The 16783-nt window shown below is 36.6% G+C and overlaps 3 protein-coding genes across 4 annotated transcripts in view; all 3 read right to left on the bottom strand.

The window, feature by feature from the left end:
- The window catches only part of LOC106668281, a 31055-nt gene extending 27015 nt beyond the window's left edge, over positions 1-4040 (bottom strand). The window contains exon 1 of one of the 2 annotated variants that reach the window (XM_024224622.1): positions 3744-4040. The gene's annotated coding sequence lies outside the window, so the exon portion shown is untranslated. The remainder of the gene's footprint in view (positions 1-3743) is intronic. The other variant, XM_014396887.2, reaches the window with a different exon arrangement.
- Positions 4041-6312: 2272 nt separating this feature from the next.
- Positions 6313-9888, bottom strand: LOC106668267 (micronuclear linker histone polyprotein-like). The gene is made up of 5 exons (XM_014396863.2): positions 9723-9888; positions 9416-9660; positions 9164-9327; positions 8962-9101; positions 6313-6876 (listed from the first exon to the last, which is right to left on the bottom strand). Exons 1-5 carry the CDS (start codon positions 9754-9756, stop codon positions 6374-6376), a joined length of 1086 nt encoding a protein of 361 aa, XP_014252349.1. The 5' UTR covers positions 9757-9888; the 3' UTR covers positions 6313-6373.
- A 1521-nt stretch (positions 9889-11409) lies between these two features.
- LOC112126155 lies at positions 11410-14086 on the bottom strand. The gene is made up of 2 exons (XM_024224625.1): positions 13873-14086; positions 11410-13791 (listed from the first exon to the last, which is right to left on the bottom strand). The coding sequence occupies exons 1-2, from the start codon at positions 13943-13945 to the stop codon at positions 11888-11890; spliced, it is 1977 nt and encodes a 658-aa protein (XP_024080393.1). The 5' UTR covers positions 13946-14086; the 3' UTR covers positions 11410-11887.
- Positions 14087-16783: the final 2697 nt, after the last annotated feature.

Here is a 16783-nt window from a genome sequence, read left to right as displayed (position 1 = left end):
CGAAAGCTGTTTTTTGTCAGGCACTGAATTCACCATGAGTTCATTTTGAGCTGTGCGGGAGTGAGGGGGAACAACATAAATCTAAAATTTACGCCCTCGCTATTTCCACAGAATGGGCTGTATTCGGCTAAAGTCTGGTCGAGAGCATTAATAATTTTTCACCACAGCTGAATTCGATTAACAACTTAGCTGGATCAAAAGTATAAAAGACTAAACCAAAAGCGATTAATTTCTATGCTCTTTACTGCGAATTTCTCGCGTTTTAAATGTGCAATAAATTACTACAATTCTGCTACTGTCAATTCGGTAAAATTTATTATATTCTACTTTTCTCATTAGATGCTTGTTTTCTGCCGTCTGGTCGAATTCGATACATTAAACTGAGATGATTAAAGAAGATCAAGAGCAATCCGGAAAATTCGCTGTAGTTTCATTAACGGTTTACATATTTTAAAAAAAATTCATTTTTGAATATATCATTTTTATTTTATGAGATTTTTTGGACCAAAACAAATTCGGTAAGCAAATATGAGAATTTTGAGCTATATTAAAAACAGCTTGGACATTTACGGTCATTTGGGTCCACCTATCCTGAGTGTTTTGTCTATCCGACATCGTCAGCAGCGGGTTTATCAACAGAGGATAAAACTAGAGAGAATAAGCAGACCATTGTGATTGGAAACGATCTAGTAAAAAATTATTCTGATAATTGTAAGAACAAGTAAATCCTGACAGCCACTACGGATAACGATCAAACGTCAAAACAATTGTGACAGACGAAAAGAGGGATGGTAAGCACGCCAGGTCGATTGGAAGAGACGGAACTACAAAAATATTTACATATCACTTTTACGAAAAGATGTGATAATGAAATGCCCACTATTTGAGATGACGAAGTGCCAAAGCAGCAAGGATAAGCAGGCGAGGGTGATTGGTGAAGATTAATGTACAAGTATGTTTCTAGCACTTTTAAAACAAGAGGTGTTAATGATGATGGGGAAGAACTAAAACACTTCTTAGAGACCAAAAGAACGATGATAAGAAGGGCAGGTTGATTGGAAATAATCAAGTTAGAAAAATAAATGCTATAACTGTTAAACAAGAGGTGTTAATGAAATACACACCAATAAAAATTGCGAAGAGCTAAAACACTTCTTACAGACCAAAAGAACGATGATAAGCAGGGCAGGGAAGGTGGTGATAAAATACACACCACTGGAGATGGCGAATTGCAAAACAAGGAGGATAAGCTGGCCAGGGTGATTGGAGAAAATTAAACTACAAAAATATATTGCTATCACCTTTAAGACAAGAGTGGATAATGAAAGCTCACCACTGAAGATGACCAAGTGGCAAAACTGCGGGATAAGCTGACCAAAGTTATAAGAGAAGATTAAATACACAAATATATTCCTAGCTCTTTAAAAACAAAAGGTGTTAATGAAGTAAACACCACTGATGATGGGGAAGAGCTAAAACACTTCTTAGAGACCAAAAGAGCGATGATAAGAAGGGCAGGTTGATTGGAAATAATCAAGTTAGAAAATAAAATGCTATAACTGTTATACAAGCGGTACTGATGAAATACACCACTGAAGATGATCAAGTGGCAAAACTGCGGGATAAGCAGACCAAATTGCTGCTTATCTTATGTGCTTATCTTCTCTTATAACTAAGAGAAGATTAAACTACACAAACATATTCCTAGCTCTTTTAAAACAAAAGGCGTAAATGAAGTACACACCACTGAAGATGGGGAAGAGCTAAAACACTTCTTAGAGACCAAAAGAGCGATGATAAGCAGGGTAGATTGATTGGAAATAATCAAGTTAGAAAAATAAGTGCTATAACTGTTATACAAGAGGTGGTGATGAAGTACACACCACTGAAGATGTGGAACAGCTAAAACACTTCTTACATACCAAAAGAGCATGATAAGCAGGGTAGGTTGATTGGAAATAATGAAGTTAGACAAATGAGTGCTATAACTGTTAAACAAGAGGTGGTGATGAAATGCAAACCACTGAAGATGGCGAAATGCCAAAGCAGCGGGATAAGCAGGCGAGGGTGATTGGAGAAGATTAAACCGTACAAATACGGTCCTAGCACTTTTAAAACAAGGGGTGTAATGAAGTACACACCACTGAAGATGTCGAATGACTAATCAAGGAGGATAGGCAGGCCAGGGTGATTGGAGAAAACTAAATTACAAAAATATATAACACCTTTAAGACAAGAGTGGGTAATGAAATAAACAACACTAAATTGACAAAGTGGCAAAACATTTTTGACGAACAAAAGCGCGAGAATACGTTTGGTAAAGATTAAACTACTAAAATGTATTGTTATCACATTTAAGATAAGAGTTGATAATGAAATACCAACCATTAATGAAGACGTGCTAAAACACTTCTCTTCTGAATTTTTTTGGTTCTTAAACGACTAAATTTCTCTCTGAATACATCTATCAGAAAAACATAGTGGATTATCTGAAATATATACCTTTTTTACTGAGCCTAAATCGATAACGAAATCCACGGAAATTAAGGGCTAATTCCGTAACGAAACTTTAATAACCCCGTAATTCGTTTGATCCTGATTTCCTTTCTGCTAGGTTCGACATTTTCTGTTTAAGACCTCTTTTTAAAAATTTTGTCATGAACAATTCGACTATTTCGGACTAGAAAAAATCAAAAATAAATCTAAACAAAGAGCAAGAGTTATTTTTCAGTAAATTGTAACCATAAATCAAGGGTGAGGAAGGTCCTCCTTGCCAAACTTCTTCTTTTAATGAATCCTTGGAGGTCAACCTTAATCTTTGCTTTAAAAAAAAAAAACACCGAAAAAAAAACACGTCCACTATTAAAAGTCATTCTGCAGGGTAGCTTTCAAAATTAAATAAATGTCTTGATTACAAAATGCCATGACAAAAATTCGACATACTGACAAATTCAGCAATCTCCAGTTCACAAGGCTGAATACAATCGTCATTTAAACTTTGTCAGTACAGAAAGTTTTAAAAAAATTTAATAACATGTCAGTTTTCACGAAACTGTGTTTCAGTTCGAACTTTTGTTTCAAATGAGAAAGATATCTAAAAAAAGCGCATGAGAAATAAAATTCCGTATGGGACAAGCAGATGGTAAAAAAGGAATCAAATCCGTAACATCGCAATCACTGTTTTTGTCAATCTGAAATGGAAATGCTTTGGATATGTTTGTTTTATGGTAACGCAACTGATAAAAATATATTATTCCCAACATCATTAGTTATCTCCTCTATCGCTATTAGTATTATAAGTCAACGTACAATTCCGCCGGATTACTGCTATGGTCAGGCAGTACATGCTCTTCGGACTGAAGTCGCGCCGGTTGATCCACATCATAAAAACAAAATTTCAATTCTTTAAACATTTACGAGGTTTCGCTATGTTTTTAGTTGTTGGAAATATTTATAAATTGCTTGTCATAGTAAGAATTTATTAATTATCGTACTGATAAAAATCTGTAGGGGAATTTCTGATTCGATGGTCAATATAAGACCTAATAAAATACTTTTATTTTTATAACAAAATAAAAATATGTACTAAGATTTCATTGAGCTCCAAGTACGAAGCATAAACACGCCTAGATAAAAAAAATTAAATAGTCATTTGAACCTTCCGGGAGTTTCTCATCCTGAGGTCGTTACTAGGCTGTATAAAGAGTAAAAGGACTGTGAAAAATATGAAAAATTTGTCATACCTTAACGAAATTTTGGTGGTTTGGTTAAAAACGTAAAAAAGTCAGTTTCGTCGAGCGACAGCGCCCCACGCCGACTCGCGACTGACCGGCATCGATTTGGTGTATTCCTCATGCAAAGGGACGAGGCGCATGCCTGAGTACGGCACCCTCTCGCAACGCCACCCTACGCTCCCGCACCTCCACGCTTTTGAAAAACAACTTGAAAAATCACCCCCCCCCACGACGAGGGGGTCTTTCTTGTCAACGAGTGATAAAAGACGATGGGCTTTCTAAGAAGACGAAGGTTGCAGGAAGTTCCGTTCAGTCGGAACCATCTATCTAAGATCTAACCGTGCGATGGTATGAATGAAACTTTACAACATTCATTTTGTATAATACTTTCATTATTATCAACCGTGGAGTATTTAAATACAAGACAATACTAAGGAAAGCTAATATCCACTGTTAATCTCCTTATTACTCTAAATCTATCCTACTGAGAGGAGGTCGTGGGGCTATCTCCTCATTAGACGTCGGTTGGGATTATAGAGATGGGTTCTGTAGGACAAACTTGAACAATAGGGGTGAAGTTCATTGTGAAACATGGAAAATATTTGGGGAATTACAAGGTGGAACGTAATATTCGCCACTTAATACAGAGCATTAACTATTCACCTAACGACTTTTGATTAAAATGTTTGAGAAAGATGAGTTAGAGGTCGGAAGAGATCCTTTTGGTTTATTGTAATTTTCCTACTTCCTTGAACTGACTAGATTTTCCTTTCAAGAAGGAGAATACTATGGTATGCTCTTAAGGTGCCTGCGAATTTTTAAAGATTCTACTAGAGGTCACTAGTTATGTTACTAAATAGCATCCAATGACGTGCAGAACTCCTGTATTAAACAGGCACTATAGCGATATTTCTCTGATAGAGGAATAAACCATTAGAAACCAACTCCTCCAACAGGTGGATGACACTCGCCAAAGGTTCTCACGAAAACGCACAACACTGCATCCAGCCGACTTGCTAATTCTTGCTGGACATTTTTGTCTAACAAACTTTTAATAATGTTATTATTGCCACCACGTATATACTGGCAGTCACCACGACAATGCTTCTGTCTCCCAACCAACACTAACCGACTATTTAACCAGGGTCTAAACCGAAGAGTTCTCCCTCCTCACTTTCTTCGACTTACATTCACTAATGGAGCATTAGTCAAAAGAAGCCATTCTTTCTAGAAAGTAATCCGGAAAAATGGTCCTCTCAACAGCTCGCACTCATCTTACACGTGACAACCCCCGACATGTATTAACCTTAATTATTCGAAAGGTCGTTCTGGCAACGAGGTTGATAGGAAGTAAACATTTTCCGCTGGAAAGTTTCAAAGACAGCTTAAACATAACTCAGTTTGACCTTAGATGCCAAATCGCGTCGGTTACAGTGAATCCATCTGCCACGCCTAAGTGTAAGACTGCATTTCGATTTTGACAGTACGGTCTATGTAAGTATTGTTTTGACCAAAAGTACAAGATACTTGGACAAAATATTCCTTATCTTTGCTTTAAGATTTATATTGCGAGGTCTTGTACCAGCGCTGGTTCACAGGTATTACCACGAGGGGAAGATGTACGAGTTCTATGTATGGTATTTTCAAGCGGAAACTGTGGCTATTAAACACTGTGACAGGGAGATACAAAGGCTGAGGATTATCAATAGAAGAATAGCCATCTACTTAGACAGCCAGGCGGCACTGAATGCAATTGCCGCATCTAGAGCCGTTGCCACGGCACCCAGGGCAGAGGGGCAACGAAGAGGCAGATAAATTGGCCAAGAAAGTTCAATGAGGACACTTATTGGCCCTGAACTCGTATGTAGGAGAACTAGAATAATAGGAGGACTAGAATAATAGTTGGACTGCTAACTGGACACTGCAGACTCCGGAAGCATGTGTATACTCTCAGAGTGGCAGAAACAAGCCTGTGTAGATGTTGCCAAGAAGAAGAAGAAACAGCGGAACACGTCCTCTGTTGGGGCGAAGGCCTATGTAGGCTGAAATTCTTAATACTGGGAGAGGAAAAGCCAGGGCCTGAAGGATACACACGGAGCCTTTGAAAAGCTTCGGGGTCCTGGTAAAAAGCGTCAAGCTTAACGAAGAGCTCTAGATAAAAAAAAGAGATGCATAATAGACCAATACTGGTCGCGATGCGCAGGTCGTAAAGAGGCTGGCTCCTTTATAATCTAATGGTCTTGTTCATTGGAACAAGAAGATGGCCTGTACCTAGTATAATACATGCTAAACTGCAAAGAAATGATCTCAGTGATCTCCAGCCGTGATCACAAAGACAGGCTTTGAAAAGAGGCAATTCACGGAGGTATTCCATGCCCAGTCCCAAGACGAACATGTTTCTCGCAAACTGCTCGGTAAAGAAGGAGGTAAGGTGGGTGCAATGAAAAGAAGGCGCAGTTTAAGTTTCCGAAAGGGTACCGCGGTAGTCGAAGCTCGACTCCAACCGTACTCACTGTAATTTCTGACTCTTCTCCCCGCAAAATAATTCTATTTATTCATATAAAATTAACTCTGCAAATAGAATAGAAAGCCAACTTTTAAAACTGTATTTCTTGAAAAAAACAAAAGTTGACAGGACATCAGGCGACACCGTCTGGAAATTTAATACCTTTGAGCGGCCTCTGAGCCCATTCGAAGAAGTCGCTCGCGTTCATCTCGCCGTCACCGACTCCGTCCGTTTTCAGTTCCAGGGTTGCCAAATTGATGTCGCTGATCGTGTTGGGCATCGAGTTCGGTTTGTTATATGCCTCTGCGAGCTGACGAATGGTGTTGAACAATCTGTTCTTTGGCTGCGGGAGTGTGTTCAGATTAGGGTAGACTCCGGGCCCCAGGTCACTCATTTTCAGGTTTTCCCTGACGTCGAGGGCGTGCTTTTCGAAGTCGTAGTCGTCGCTCGAGAACATGGACTGGCTGCTCAGCTCTCTGTTGAGACACCAATCTTCCGATTTCTTTTTTGGAGCTTTGCTGTCTTTGCGTTTTTTCGATGCTGTCGACTTTTTCTTCGTGGCGGTGTTCGTCGATTTCTTTTTATCTTTGGATACCAAATCCTTTTGCGGCAGGTTGAAATCCGGCACCTTCAACGCTAGAAACAAACGTTCAATTTATTTTCTAATTAGGGTTAATTGCTCGATAGTAAACATAAAATTATTGTATTTTAAACGATTGAACTACTCATTCTTACAAGTAAATTATTAATGCAGAATTCGTGTGAACCTATACTTCTAATAGTCGCAATACTATCTTATATGATATGATCACCGAGACAAGTTAAACTGCTGTTCTTAGAACATACTTATACAAACTTAACAGGCAACTTGGTCGACCCAGGTCTTAGGTCAAATTCACTCCTAGGGGGAAGAAGGCACCCAAAATTCTAGAGAGCTGCTTGATACTTTAAAACCGTCCACAATCTTTCATAGCAACACGGCTGTTCTGAAGAAGAAAAATCATTACTTATGGTCAGGTTTCTGAAGCAGATACTTAGCCGGGCAAATTTATGTTTTTTACCGCATTAAGACTGAATCTAAAAAGCAGACTGGAGTGGATCATACAAGTCTTAAGCCACAAAAACTCAACAGACGACTTGGTCAACTACATTCTTGAAAAAAATTTCACTAATACATACAACAAATCGATCCTTTTGGACATACGGACGGAGCCATAGGGTACCATCAAGACATCTAACCCGTTCAGAAGAAGTCTTGAAACGCCTTACTACGTCACAAACCACACTATTCGTTCCTGCAGCCTCACTCCGATCTATAAACCCATCCTAACCTTTCTGCTCAACAGCCCGCAATCGTTCATTTAACAGCCAACTTAGCTCACAGTTATTGGCCTCCGATCGCTTCAAACGACTATTGCCTCGAGACCCGCGGGATCGCACAGCGCGGCATACAACCTCTCAACAACTCAACAACATAACACCTTCTCAAGGCAACTTCACAGACAACAGCACCGGTTTCATTAGCCCGACTCATCGCACTGGACACAGTCAATGTGGCTTGAAGCTCAACAATACCTTCTCAGAGCTACTCCACCACTCCTGTCACTAAAGGTTAAAGGGTTAAAAGGAGTCGCTTCTTTACGACCTGAATACCACGACTATCGTCTATTGTGTATATCCTTTATTACCTAGAGATCCTCATTGCGAAAGGCTTTTTACCAGGTTTTAAAACTTTGTTCAGGAGTAGGAATCTCAGCTTACATGAGCCTTCGCACCAACAGAGGACATGTTTCGCTGTTTCTTCTTCTTCTGGCAATATCTGCACAGGTTTGTTTTGTTGCATATTCCTCTGGGGTCCAACTATTATCTAGATCTAACACGTCCTAAATTTAGTAGGTGTGCCGTTAGCTCCTGCGACGGTCATTTGCTGAACTTTTGCCTCCTTTCTCTGTCCTGGAATCCCATTATTCTTAATGGGGAATTATTCTTAATCCTGTGGCTGATTGATGTACTTTTTTGCAAATCTGGGATGTCGCAAAAGGGTTCAGAGCCACTACGTGTCCTTTTCGACCTTTCCTTGGCCTGGTAATTTTGTTGTTTTCCGTCAGAGCACTCCAGTCACTAAACCCGTCACATTGCAAGACCAACATAGCTTTATACACCTTCCGTTTTTATGGAATGACGCAATAGGAAGTGGAATTGTTTCCTAAGCACTGTTGCCTGGAGGCTTTTTTTAATTTTCTTAGCTCTTTAATTCAGTTCAATTAGTCTATTATTCTACTGCCTGTGGCGCTTACTAAAATTTTCCCGAGGCGTCACCACTTTTTCTACAATTCTTCAGGCTTCCAAATTGCATCCAATGAACGTGCAGAAACCATCTTAAGCAACACCATATAACAGTTCTATTTACGGCTCATACATTTTAGAGACGATGTTACTGATAACTGCCCGAGGCCCTAAGCTCACTACTACATCGGCTACCACATCTATTTGGCTCAACAACGAAATAGCTCCAAAATAAACCACCACAACAAATTTCCTTCTCATTGCATAAGCTAGAATTCGGTGAATGTTCAATAGACCAATTTTGTTGCGAATGGTAATGCAATTTTTACACTTTCCGTTTTTATTGGGCTACAAAATTTGCTGCCAAAGTCGTTTTGTTTCAATTTTTTTTAAAATTTAGGTCTTAAGTTTAATTTCAAGTGATGAGTGGGATACCTGATAATTCGTCTTGGAGATTTTTAAGACACCTTAGAAACTCTTCCCTTTTCATTTCTAATATGTTCTTAATATCTGATTTTTCCGCGTCTGCAATCTTTGAACGCCTTGATTTTTTATTTTCCGATTTTACTTTTTTCCTGATTTTGAAAAAAAAAATGGATAAACGAATATTTTATACTGTCATTGGTGTAGGACTTACGTTTTGCTTGCGACTGAGGAACTCGAGTTTTGACGAGTTAATTTAGACCTCGTTTTCGAATGTAATTTCTTCTCGTTGACGGATGAGTTAGTTTTCTCGGCGGTTATTTTTGAACTGGAATATTTTTTAATTCTGGGTACTTTGCTCCTTGAAGGTTTAACAATCTGGAAGAAGTAACGTTAATCTCAGCTTGGGTTAGCTGGGCTACACACGGCACAGCTGCAATGGCTTCCATTGCACACTTTTTTTTACCTTTGCTTCAGTTGTTATCGGTATGGCTGATTCCGAGGCCAAGTCTTTGAACCTTTTCGAATTTTTGGTCAGTCGGTCGACGTGAGCTTGCATAGACCTGAATACCGTCCTTGCTATTTTCGTCGCCGGATCCAACTTAGTTCTTTTCATCCTCCCTTTGCGATTCGGTTTCAGCTTGAACTCTTTCCCTTTGAATCTGAAGCTGGTCGTCTTGGTCTTTTTCATTACTCTTTCCAGCTCAGGTACTAAACGTGGAAACGCATTACAATCGTAATAAATTGCATCACATGTGACCCTGTGTACTTACGGTACTGTTGGAAGAAGGTGAGTAGCCCTTGCATATTTGTGTAGTTATGTCACTGGAATTTCAAATATCACTGAAGCCATCTTTAAACTGTCATCAGCTTCATTTTTAAATTATTATTTTTAAACATGTGTACAAAAAATATTTGCCGCAAATGTATTGAAAAATATTTAGTTTTAACATTCAGCTAAAACAATTCCTAGTCAGGTTTATGCCGGTATTTTTCTCTGTTCGAAATGACTAAATCCTTACTAAATAGTCTTATTATTAATCCCTTATTACTAAAATGAAAGAAGTGTAAGTGCGGCAATCGTCAACATCATTTATTAAATAAGCTTTTGTCCCAAATCGTTTATATTTTGAAACAATGAACTTAAGTTAAAGCTCAAATATTCAAATGGTAGAATAGAAAGAAAACCTTCATTTGAGAAATTGCTAATTGAATTTGTTATCAATCCTCCAAAAAATCAAGTGAAAAAGGATAAAACTTGAGGTAACTGCCTGTGGATTACTGAAGTTTCCATCAGGCGTACTGCTAGAAGTGCTGGAAGTCACCACGACACTGGAAACCCTTATGGATTGACACTGTAAGCAGAGGTTCGACCGGCGTATGTCAGACCCGTTGACGGGTTTTCAACTTGTACATTCACAGTTCTATATATAGCTCAATCTCGCACTCAATGCTCACTCGAAAGCTGATTTGGCTCACAGCTGTCTGAAACCCGAGTCTTCTTAGCTGAAAATAGCACCAGCTTCCAAAACTCCGCGCTCACAACCGTAGTTGCACGAAGCTCAACAGCTCCATAAAACCGGCTCTTATTGCCAGCGCCACTACACGATCACAAAACATGTCTTATTACAGAGCTAACATCGCCATACCATACAATACTTTCGCCGTCCAAACAATAGTCAATGACCATAGAGTAACCAACTGTTTAAGGAGCAAGCAGTTATCAGAAGCTTCAAACAACAAGGTCTTCTCTGAAGCTCATCCTACTATGATATATGTATGTATTATCGTCTTCCCTAGTTAAGTTAAGAAATACTTGGTCTCATTTTTGAAGCATGTTCTTTCATTGGGATGGTAATGGCAGAAACCAATTTAAACAGTCCATATTATATCCGAAGCCAAAATTAATTCATAGCTAAATTGCCGTGATGGTTTTAGTATGATTTTTATCTCGCCCCCTGTCCAAATGAATTATATTTTTCTGCAAAAAAAATTCGACTTCAATATATACAAATTTATTTACGAGAAAATGGAAAAAATCTAAATAAATCTGTGATCTTTTTCAAATTATTAGCAGCTATCATGGCGGTAATTATTTATCAGCGAAGTGGTTCGAAACGAATGTGTCAATCGATAGATTCGTAAAGGCAAAATAAACGTCATAAAATTTCAAAGTCAAAAACTATCTTTAACATTAACAATTTCGTACAACCTACTTCCTATAACTTGGAAGCACTCGTATATTCGAATGTTCCCTAAGCCAAAAAAGCCAACACATTGTACTACTTCATANAATACCAATGGGTGTTTTCTCCACTCTTGGTTTTAATTTTGTCTTGTTTTAATGAACTTGCTCACTGTTACTTATTACCTGCTTTAAGGTAGTTGTAAAGTACTACAAATTATATATATATAAAAAAACATTAACAATAAATAAATATACAAATTTTAACAATGTAATAATGTAAGTCATTGTAAAAACTCCGTTTAATTATTTTGAACAGGCACTGTGTCACTTTTAGGGCCCTTCATCATTCGCGAGTTTATTGTACTACTGAAACGCGTTACGGCATTGCGCCATCTTCTGTGGAGAACGGATCCAATAAGTCTCTCATAGACTCTGCTCTCTACTCTACTTTTAATTACATTGGATTTTCGCTATCTGTTTGTTTTTAAATATTAAACCGGAGTTTACTCAAATATTATCTTCTTTCCCTGTTTGCCAAGTTTTAATTGAACATAGGATCTTTGTGTGAGATATGTTACTACACACGCAAGAAATTTTTAAAATTTGTCGAGAAGTTTTATAAAAAATTGTCTAAACACATGTTTTATTTTACTTATGATTATAAGTGTTATCATTCGAACAGAAACAGAATGAACACTTAATCTCAGTGTTTTATTTTCATTCAAGTTTGTCATGATTAAATTTTTAAAACTACTCGATTCTTTTCTGATTTGTTAAGGATTCAGAAACATGCCTCATTACATTCCTTAATTCCTTAGTCGACGTCTTTTCCTTTGGCAGTTGTTCGGGCTCGACATCGGAGGAGTAGGTTGTGAAGGTATAAGTTCGATGCCTTATGACCAGGGAACCGTACAATAATAAAATTATTAAAACGATTGTTATGTTGATTTGAAGCTGTTTGAAATCTAAAATGAATTTGTAATAAACATTCCAAAAGTATAAAAAATTCGGCATATTTTCAAAAAAGGTCACTGCCGATATGAAAACCGATCTGAGGGGCGGCGGGGCCTCGGTAATAAAACATTTGGTCCTATGAAATATAACTATTCCAGCTCCCATACCGAAAAACACCGCAGACGGTATCAAACTTTGTACAGGTAGTATCCTCGAGTGCTTGACGGTGAAAATTTTTACACCACTGACGGATGTCGGTTCGAACAACAAAATAGCGTAAACACAGTCTTTATAGGTTTCGAAGTTACTGTAATGCACTGTGGTCTTCCCTTGGGCCGTGACCAACACGTCGAACGTTCCTTCAAAAATATCTGCATAATTGAACTTACTTGAATTTATTCTAGGTATTTGGATGACACGACCGTCTTTGTATCTCACAGACAGTTCTGCGTCTTTATACGATGAGACAAAATAAGCTTTTGGATTCATTTCTAGTCCTTCCATTAATATACTATAGAATCTCGGGCGTAACGGCTCGATACCGGCAAACTCAAAACCTTCATTTCCCACGTAATAACACAGTGACATACCATCCACCAATATGACAGCAGAAGTCTGGTGTATTCCGTGTTTGTGGTTAATTATTTCCATTATTGTTTCAAATCCATGGATGTTTATTTTTATTTTCGTGAAAATAGCGAACGAGATGGGTTGGATAACGAGATTCGAGAAACTGGAAATTACACCTGTAGGCGAATCGAGGATATTGAAGATTCTGATTTGTGCGAAGTCGTACTCAGGTTGTGCGGCCTCATGAAAATCCATCACCACGTGTATAAACATCAAATATAATAAGGATATGACCATGAATATTTTCCCCACGCCTATCAGACCAAAATCATTATAAAACCACTTATAACGCTTAGAACAGTAATAATAAATCGGAAGCAATATCGTCGTGGTCAAAGAAGTATATAAATAAAATAAGTAAAACGTAGAAGGCGTACTACCGACTATCAAAATCGACAGCACAGTGTAAGTGGCACTTGCCAGCATTTTCATATGTCCAAAGAACGCAATAAATGACGCCAAAATTGTAACAGCCCAAAACCTTTTGCACATGAATTGGACATTCGGTGGAAAATTTCTTGGATCCCTTCGTTCTTCGGTTTCTACCCCGAATTTTTCCCTTAGCCGAATTTCACATGTGTACGCTCCATACAATAATGTAGTGCAAGGCAAATTGAAGAACACGGGCGGCTTGAAACCCCATCTTGCAAATAAGAGTGTTACGAATATCAACGAGGCCAATATGAGGGTCGTTGTTAAAGACACAAAAAAATACAGAAATCTGTAACCGATATATCTCACAATAACGTCATATAATGTTGCAAAAATGCATTGTGTAACAAAACGAGTCCAGACGCAGAAGAATGTTGAATTATTTAAACCGAAATCTGATTTTTTGTATATCACCTGATCAAAATAAATAGAAAACGCTATCGGATTCCATGTGAAAAACAAAATGTATTCGTACTTAAGAAATAATTGGAAGTTTCGTTGATGTGGTTTGTAGTCGATAGAAAATACGAGTGTCAAAAAAGAAGCTATGAAAGTGAAAGTCAGAAATATGGTATGCAGTTTAAATTTATGAATCCAAGAATCAGCGATCCAGCCAGCAGCTACACCAATACATATACCTAGCAACATTCTCACGTTTAATTCGTCCTCTATTTCAATCAAGTTCAAAGATAATATAGAATACAAAGATGAATACATACAGTTCAACGAAAACTGAAATACGAACAATCCAATTCGGAACCAATCGAATGACGATTCATGCACCGACTCCATCTTCTCAAAAAACGTGACCCACGTCTTCAAATGTATTATATATATCCTAACCAGCCATTTACTAAAAATATGTCATATTTCTAAAATCAGCTGCCTATTATGTAGTTTTATATTTTTAGTGTTGAAAATAAAATGTAATAAAATAAAAACTTTATTTGTTGATTTAAAAAATATGAATTTCTACTTGTTTAAAACTTATAATTACCGAGATAAACGCAAAACAAAACAGAATTTTCATTTAATGGTTTTCCCGAAATACACTTCTGGAATCGTTGAAGCCAAAATCTTAATTTATTTGTGGATTGTTTTTTAAATTCCGGATGATGTAATGAGTGTGCTTATCCATTTGGCCTATGAGATGTATTCATGGCTAAATTTCTTAGATTCCAAAAAAAATTCTAGGATTTTTGTGTAATGGTATGCATGAATGAAGGTCACTGGCGAGGTTTAAAACTCCGTAAACCCATGTGTACAAATGTGAAGAAAAAGAAATTATTACATCGAAAATTATTTCAAATTTTCTCCTCGACCTATCTCCACTTTGTCGTAGTGAGGGGGCTTTCACACGAAGAGAGATAGTGGTTGTTTCTTATTTTACTTAACCAAGCTAATAAATTAAAACAAAACGTTAACAAAAATAATACACTGTAACTTGGATATACATAGCTAAATAGCATCCAGATAATATATTAGATCATAAGATACATTGCATTAATTTATTTAGAAGAATTCATTGTTTTTGTTTCTCGTTCTTTATTTTAAGATGGTAATTTGACTGGAAGTTTGCATTCGTTTTAAATGCATTTTTAAACTCTGGGCAAGTCCGTTCCAACACGGTTTGAAAAATAGGAGGAGAATATGAATGCAATACTACAAATTATGACGAGTAATAAAGGTGGTTAATTTAATAAGTCATATTTATAAAATTATAAATAAGATAAAATAAAAAATACAATGGAGATCGGATTAGGAGAGGAAAAGTCAGATACGAAAGTAAATATTATTACACTTTAATTCGTATTTGTTTTGATTTCATGCTTGCTTATCACCTATTTTGATATTACTTTAGGATATAAAATAAAAACATGTTCGTATTCTATCAATATTTAACATAATATTTGTAAAACTCTTAGTTTTAGCAAGTATAAATTAAAGGCTATAAACGGTTTATCAAAACGAAACAATTAATAATTGTTTGTATAAATTCGGATGGAATTTATAAAATGGACTTTATATGGACTTTATGGAATTTATAAAAACAGATAAAATGGAAAAAAAAAAGAATTGGTCAGAAAACCTAAATTATCTACAAATCGCACTAAATATAGCCCACAATACATCGACACAATTCACACCGGCGCAAATATTTTTGGGAAGAAGCTTAAACACACCATTAAATGGGATGTTAAATACGACGACAACTTATCAACAACAAAAGAAATGTGGAAAATAGCATTAAAAAATATCCACAAAGCAAAAGCCCAAACAAAAACATATTATTATAAACGCCATACAATAATCGATTTGGACATAGGAGATTTAGTTTTCTTACGCGCTTACAATCTATCTGACGCCTCCAAACAATTCGCAGCAAAGCTAGCATACAAGGATAACGGACCCTACAGAATCATAGAAAAACTCTCAAATGTGTCTTACCTTCTCCAAAATTTAGAAAACCCCAATGACATTAAAAGAGCACACGTTTCCCAATTAAAACCATTTCAATCCCCAAATAAATAAACATAATCAGAGTACTAACAAGGGTTACACGTTCCATTACCAAATCACATAGTCTAAATAGTAAATAACAATAAATGTGCAATAGAAATAATAATAAACCAATCATTTATATATATATATATATATATATATATATATAAGTTATATATATTATAATATTATATCATTCGATATTAGTTATAGCTTTACTTGTACAGAAAAATGCACTCGGCTTATCAGATGTCGATTTAGCACAATTGCATTTTTCTCCCCCTTAACCCGAGGTGACAATGATTGACCGAGGGTAAATAGATTAGATTCTATGTACGCTTCCTCGAATGTATATCAGGGAGCTACTACTTTTTAAATAAACATTTTTTAAAAAGTAAGATCTCGAATTATTATCCATAATTGGCGCAGTCGGTAGAACGGCAAAGGTCTTCAAGAGAATATTGAAACCAAATGTATCAACGGTTAATTTGCCGTCTCGAACTTCATCAACCTACTTGTACTTCAGTCTAAGGAAGAAAGAAGATCTAGAATTGGACATGGTACACTTTGTAGTCATACTGTGAGTAAATATCAATTTATAACAAAATATTATAATAATTGTAATAATATATTAATAAAAACTCACACAATAACTTCAATTAAAATTATAATTTTAAGAAAATAAAAGTTGTAATTATAAAATTTTAAAAATGGCAAATTCGTCAGATTTGAAACTAATACTAGATGCTATACCAACTTATAACGGTAATCCTAAAACTTTGACCCAATTTATTATAAAAGTGGAAGAAATAAACACTTAACTGAGCAATGTACAAAATGTTTCTACTTTACAGCGACAATTAGTGTTCCTACACATAAGGAACAAATTGACAGACAAAGCTAATGAGTCTATGAGAAATATTCAGTTCACTACTTGGGAACAATTGAAAGCACACTTGATAAATAACTTTTCAGATATTCAAGATCCGGCGAGTTTAATCATAGAAATTTTGAGGCACAATACGAACAAAAACGCATTAACTTCACTCGCGGAAATTCAAGAAAAATTCGATCTGTTCCGTTCGAAAATAAATATTTTAGAAGGCACGGAAGCCAACAAAAGTTACC

This window comes from Cimex lectularius, unplaced genomic scaffold, assembly GCF_000648675.2.
Source record: "Cimex lectularius strain Harlan isolate CLEC.00 unplaced genomic scaffold, Clec_2.1 scaffold71, whole genome shotgun sequence".
NCBI lineage: Eukaryota > Metazoa > Arthropoda > Insecta > Hemiptera > Cimicidae > Cimex > Cimex lectularius.
This window is presented reverse-complemented; position numbering and strand designations above follow the sequence as displayed.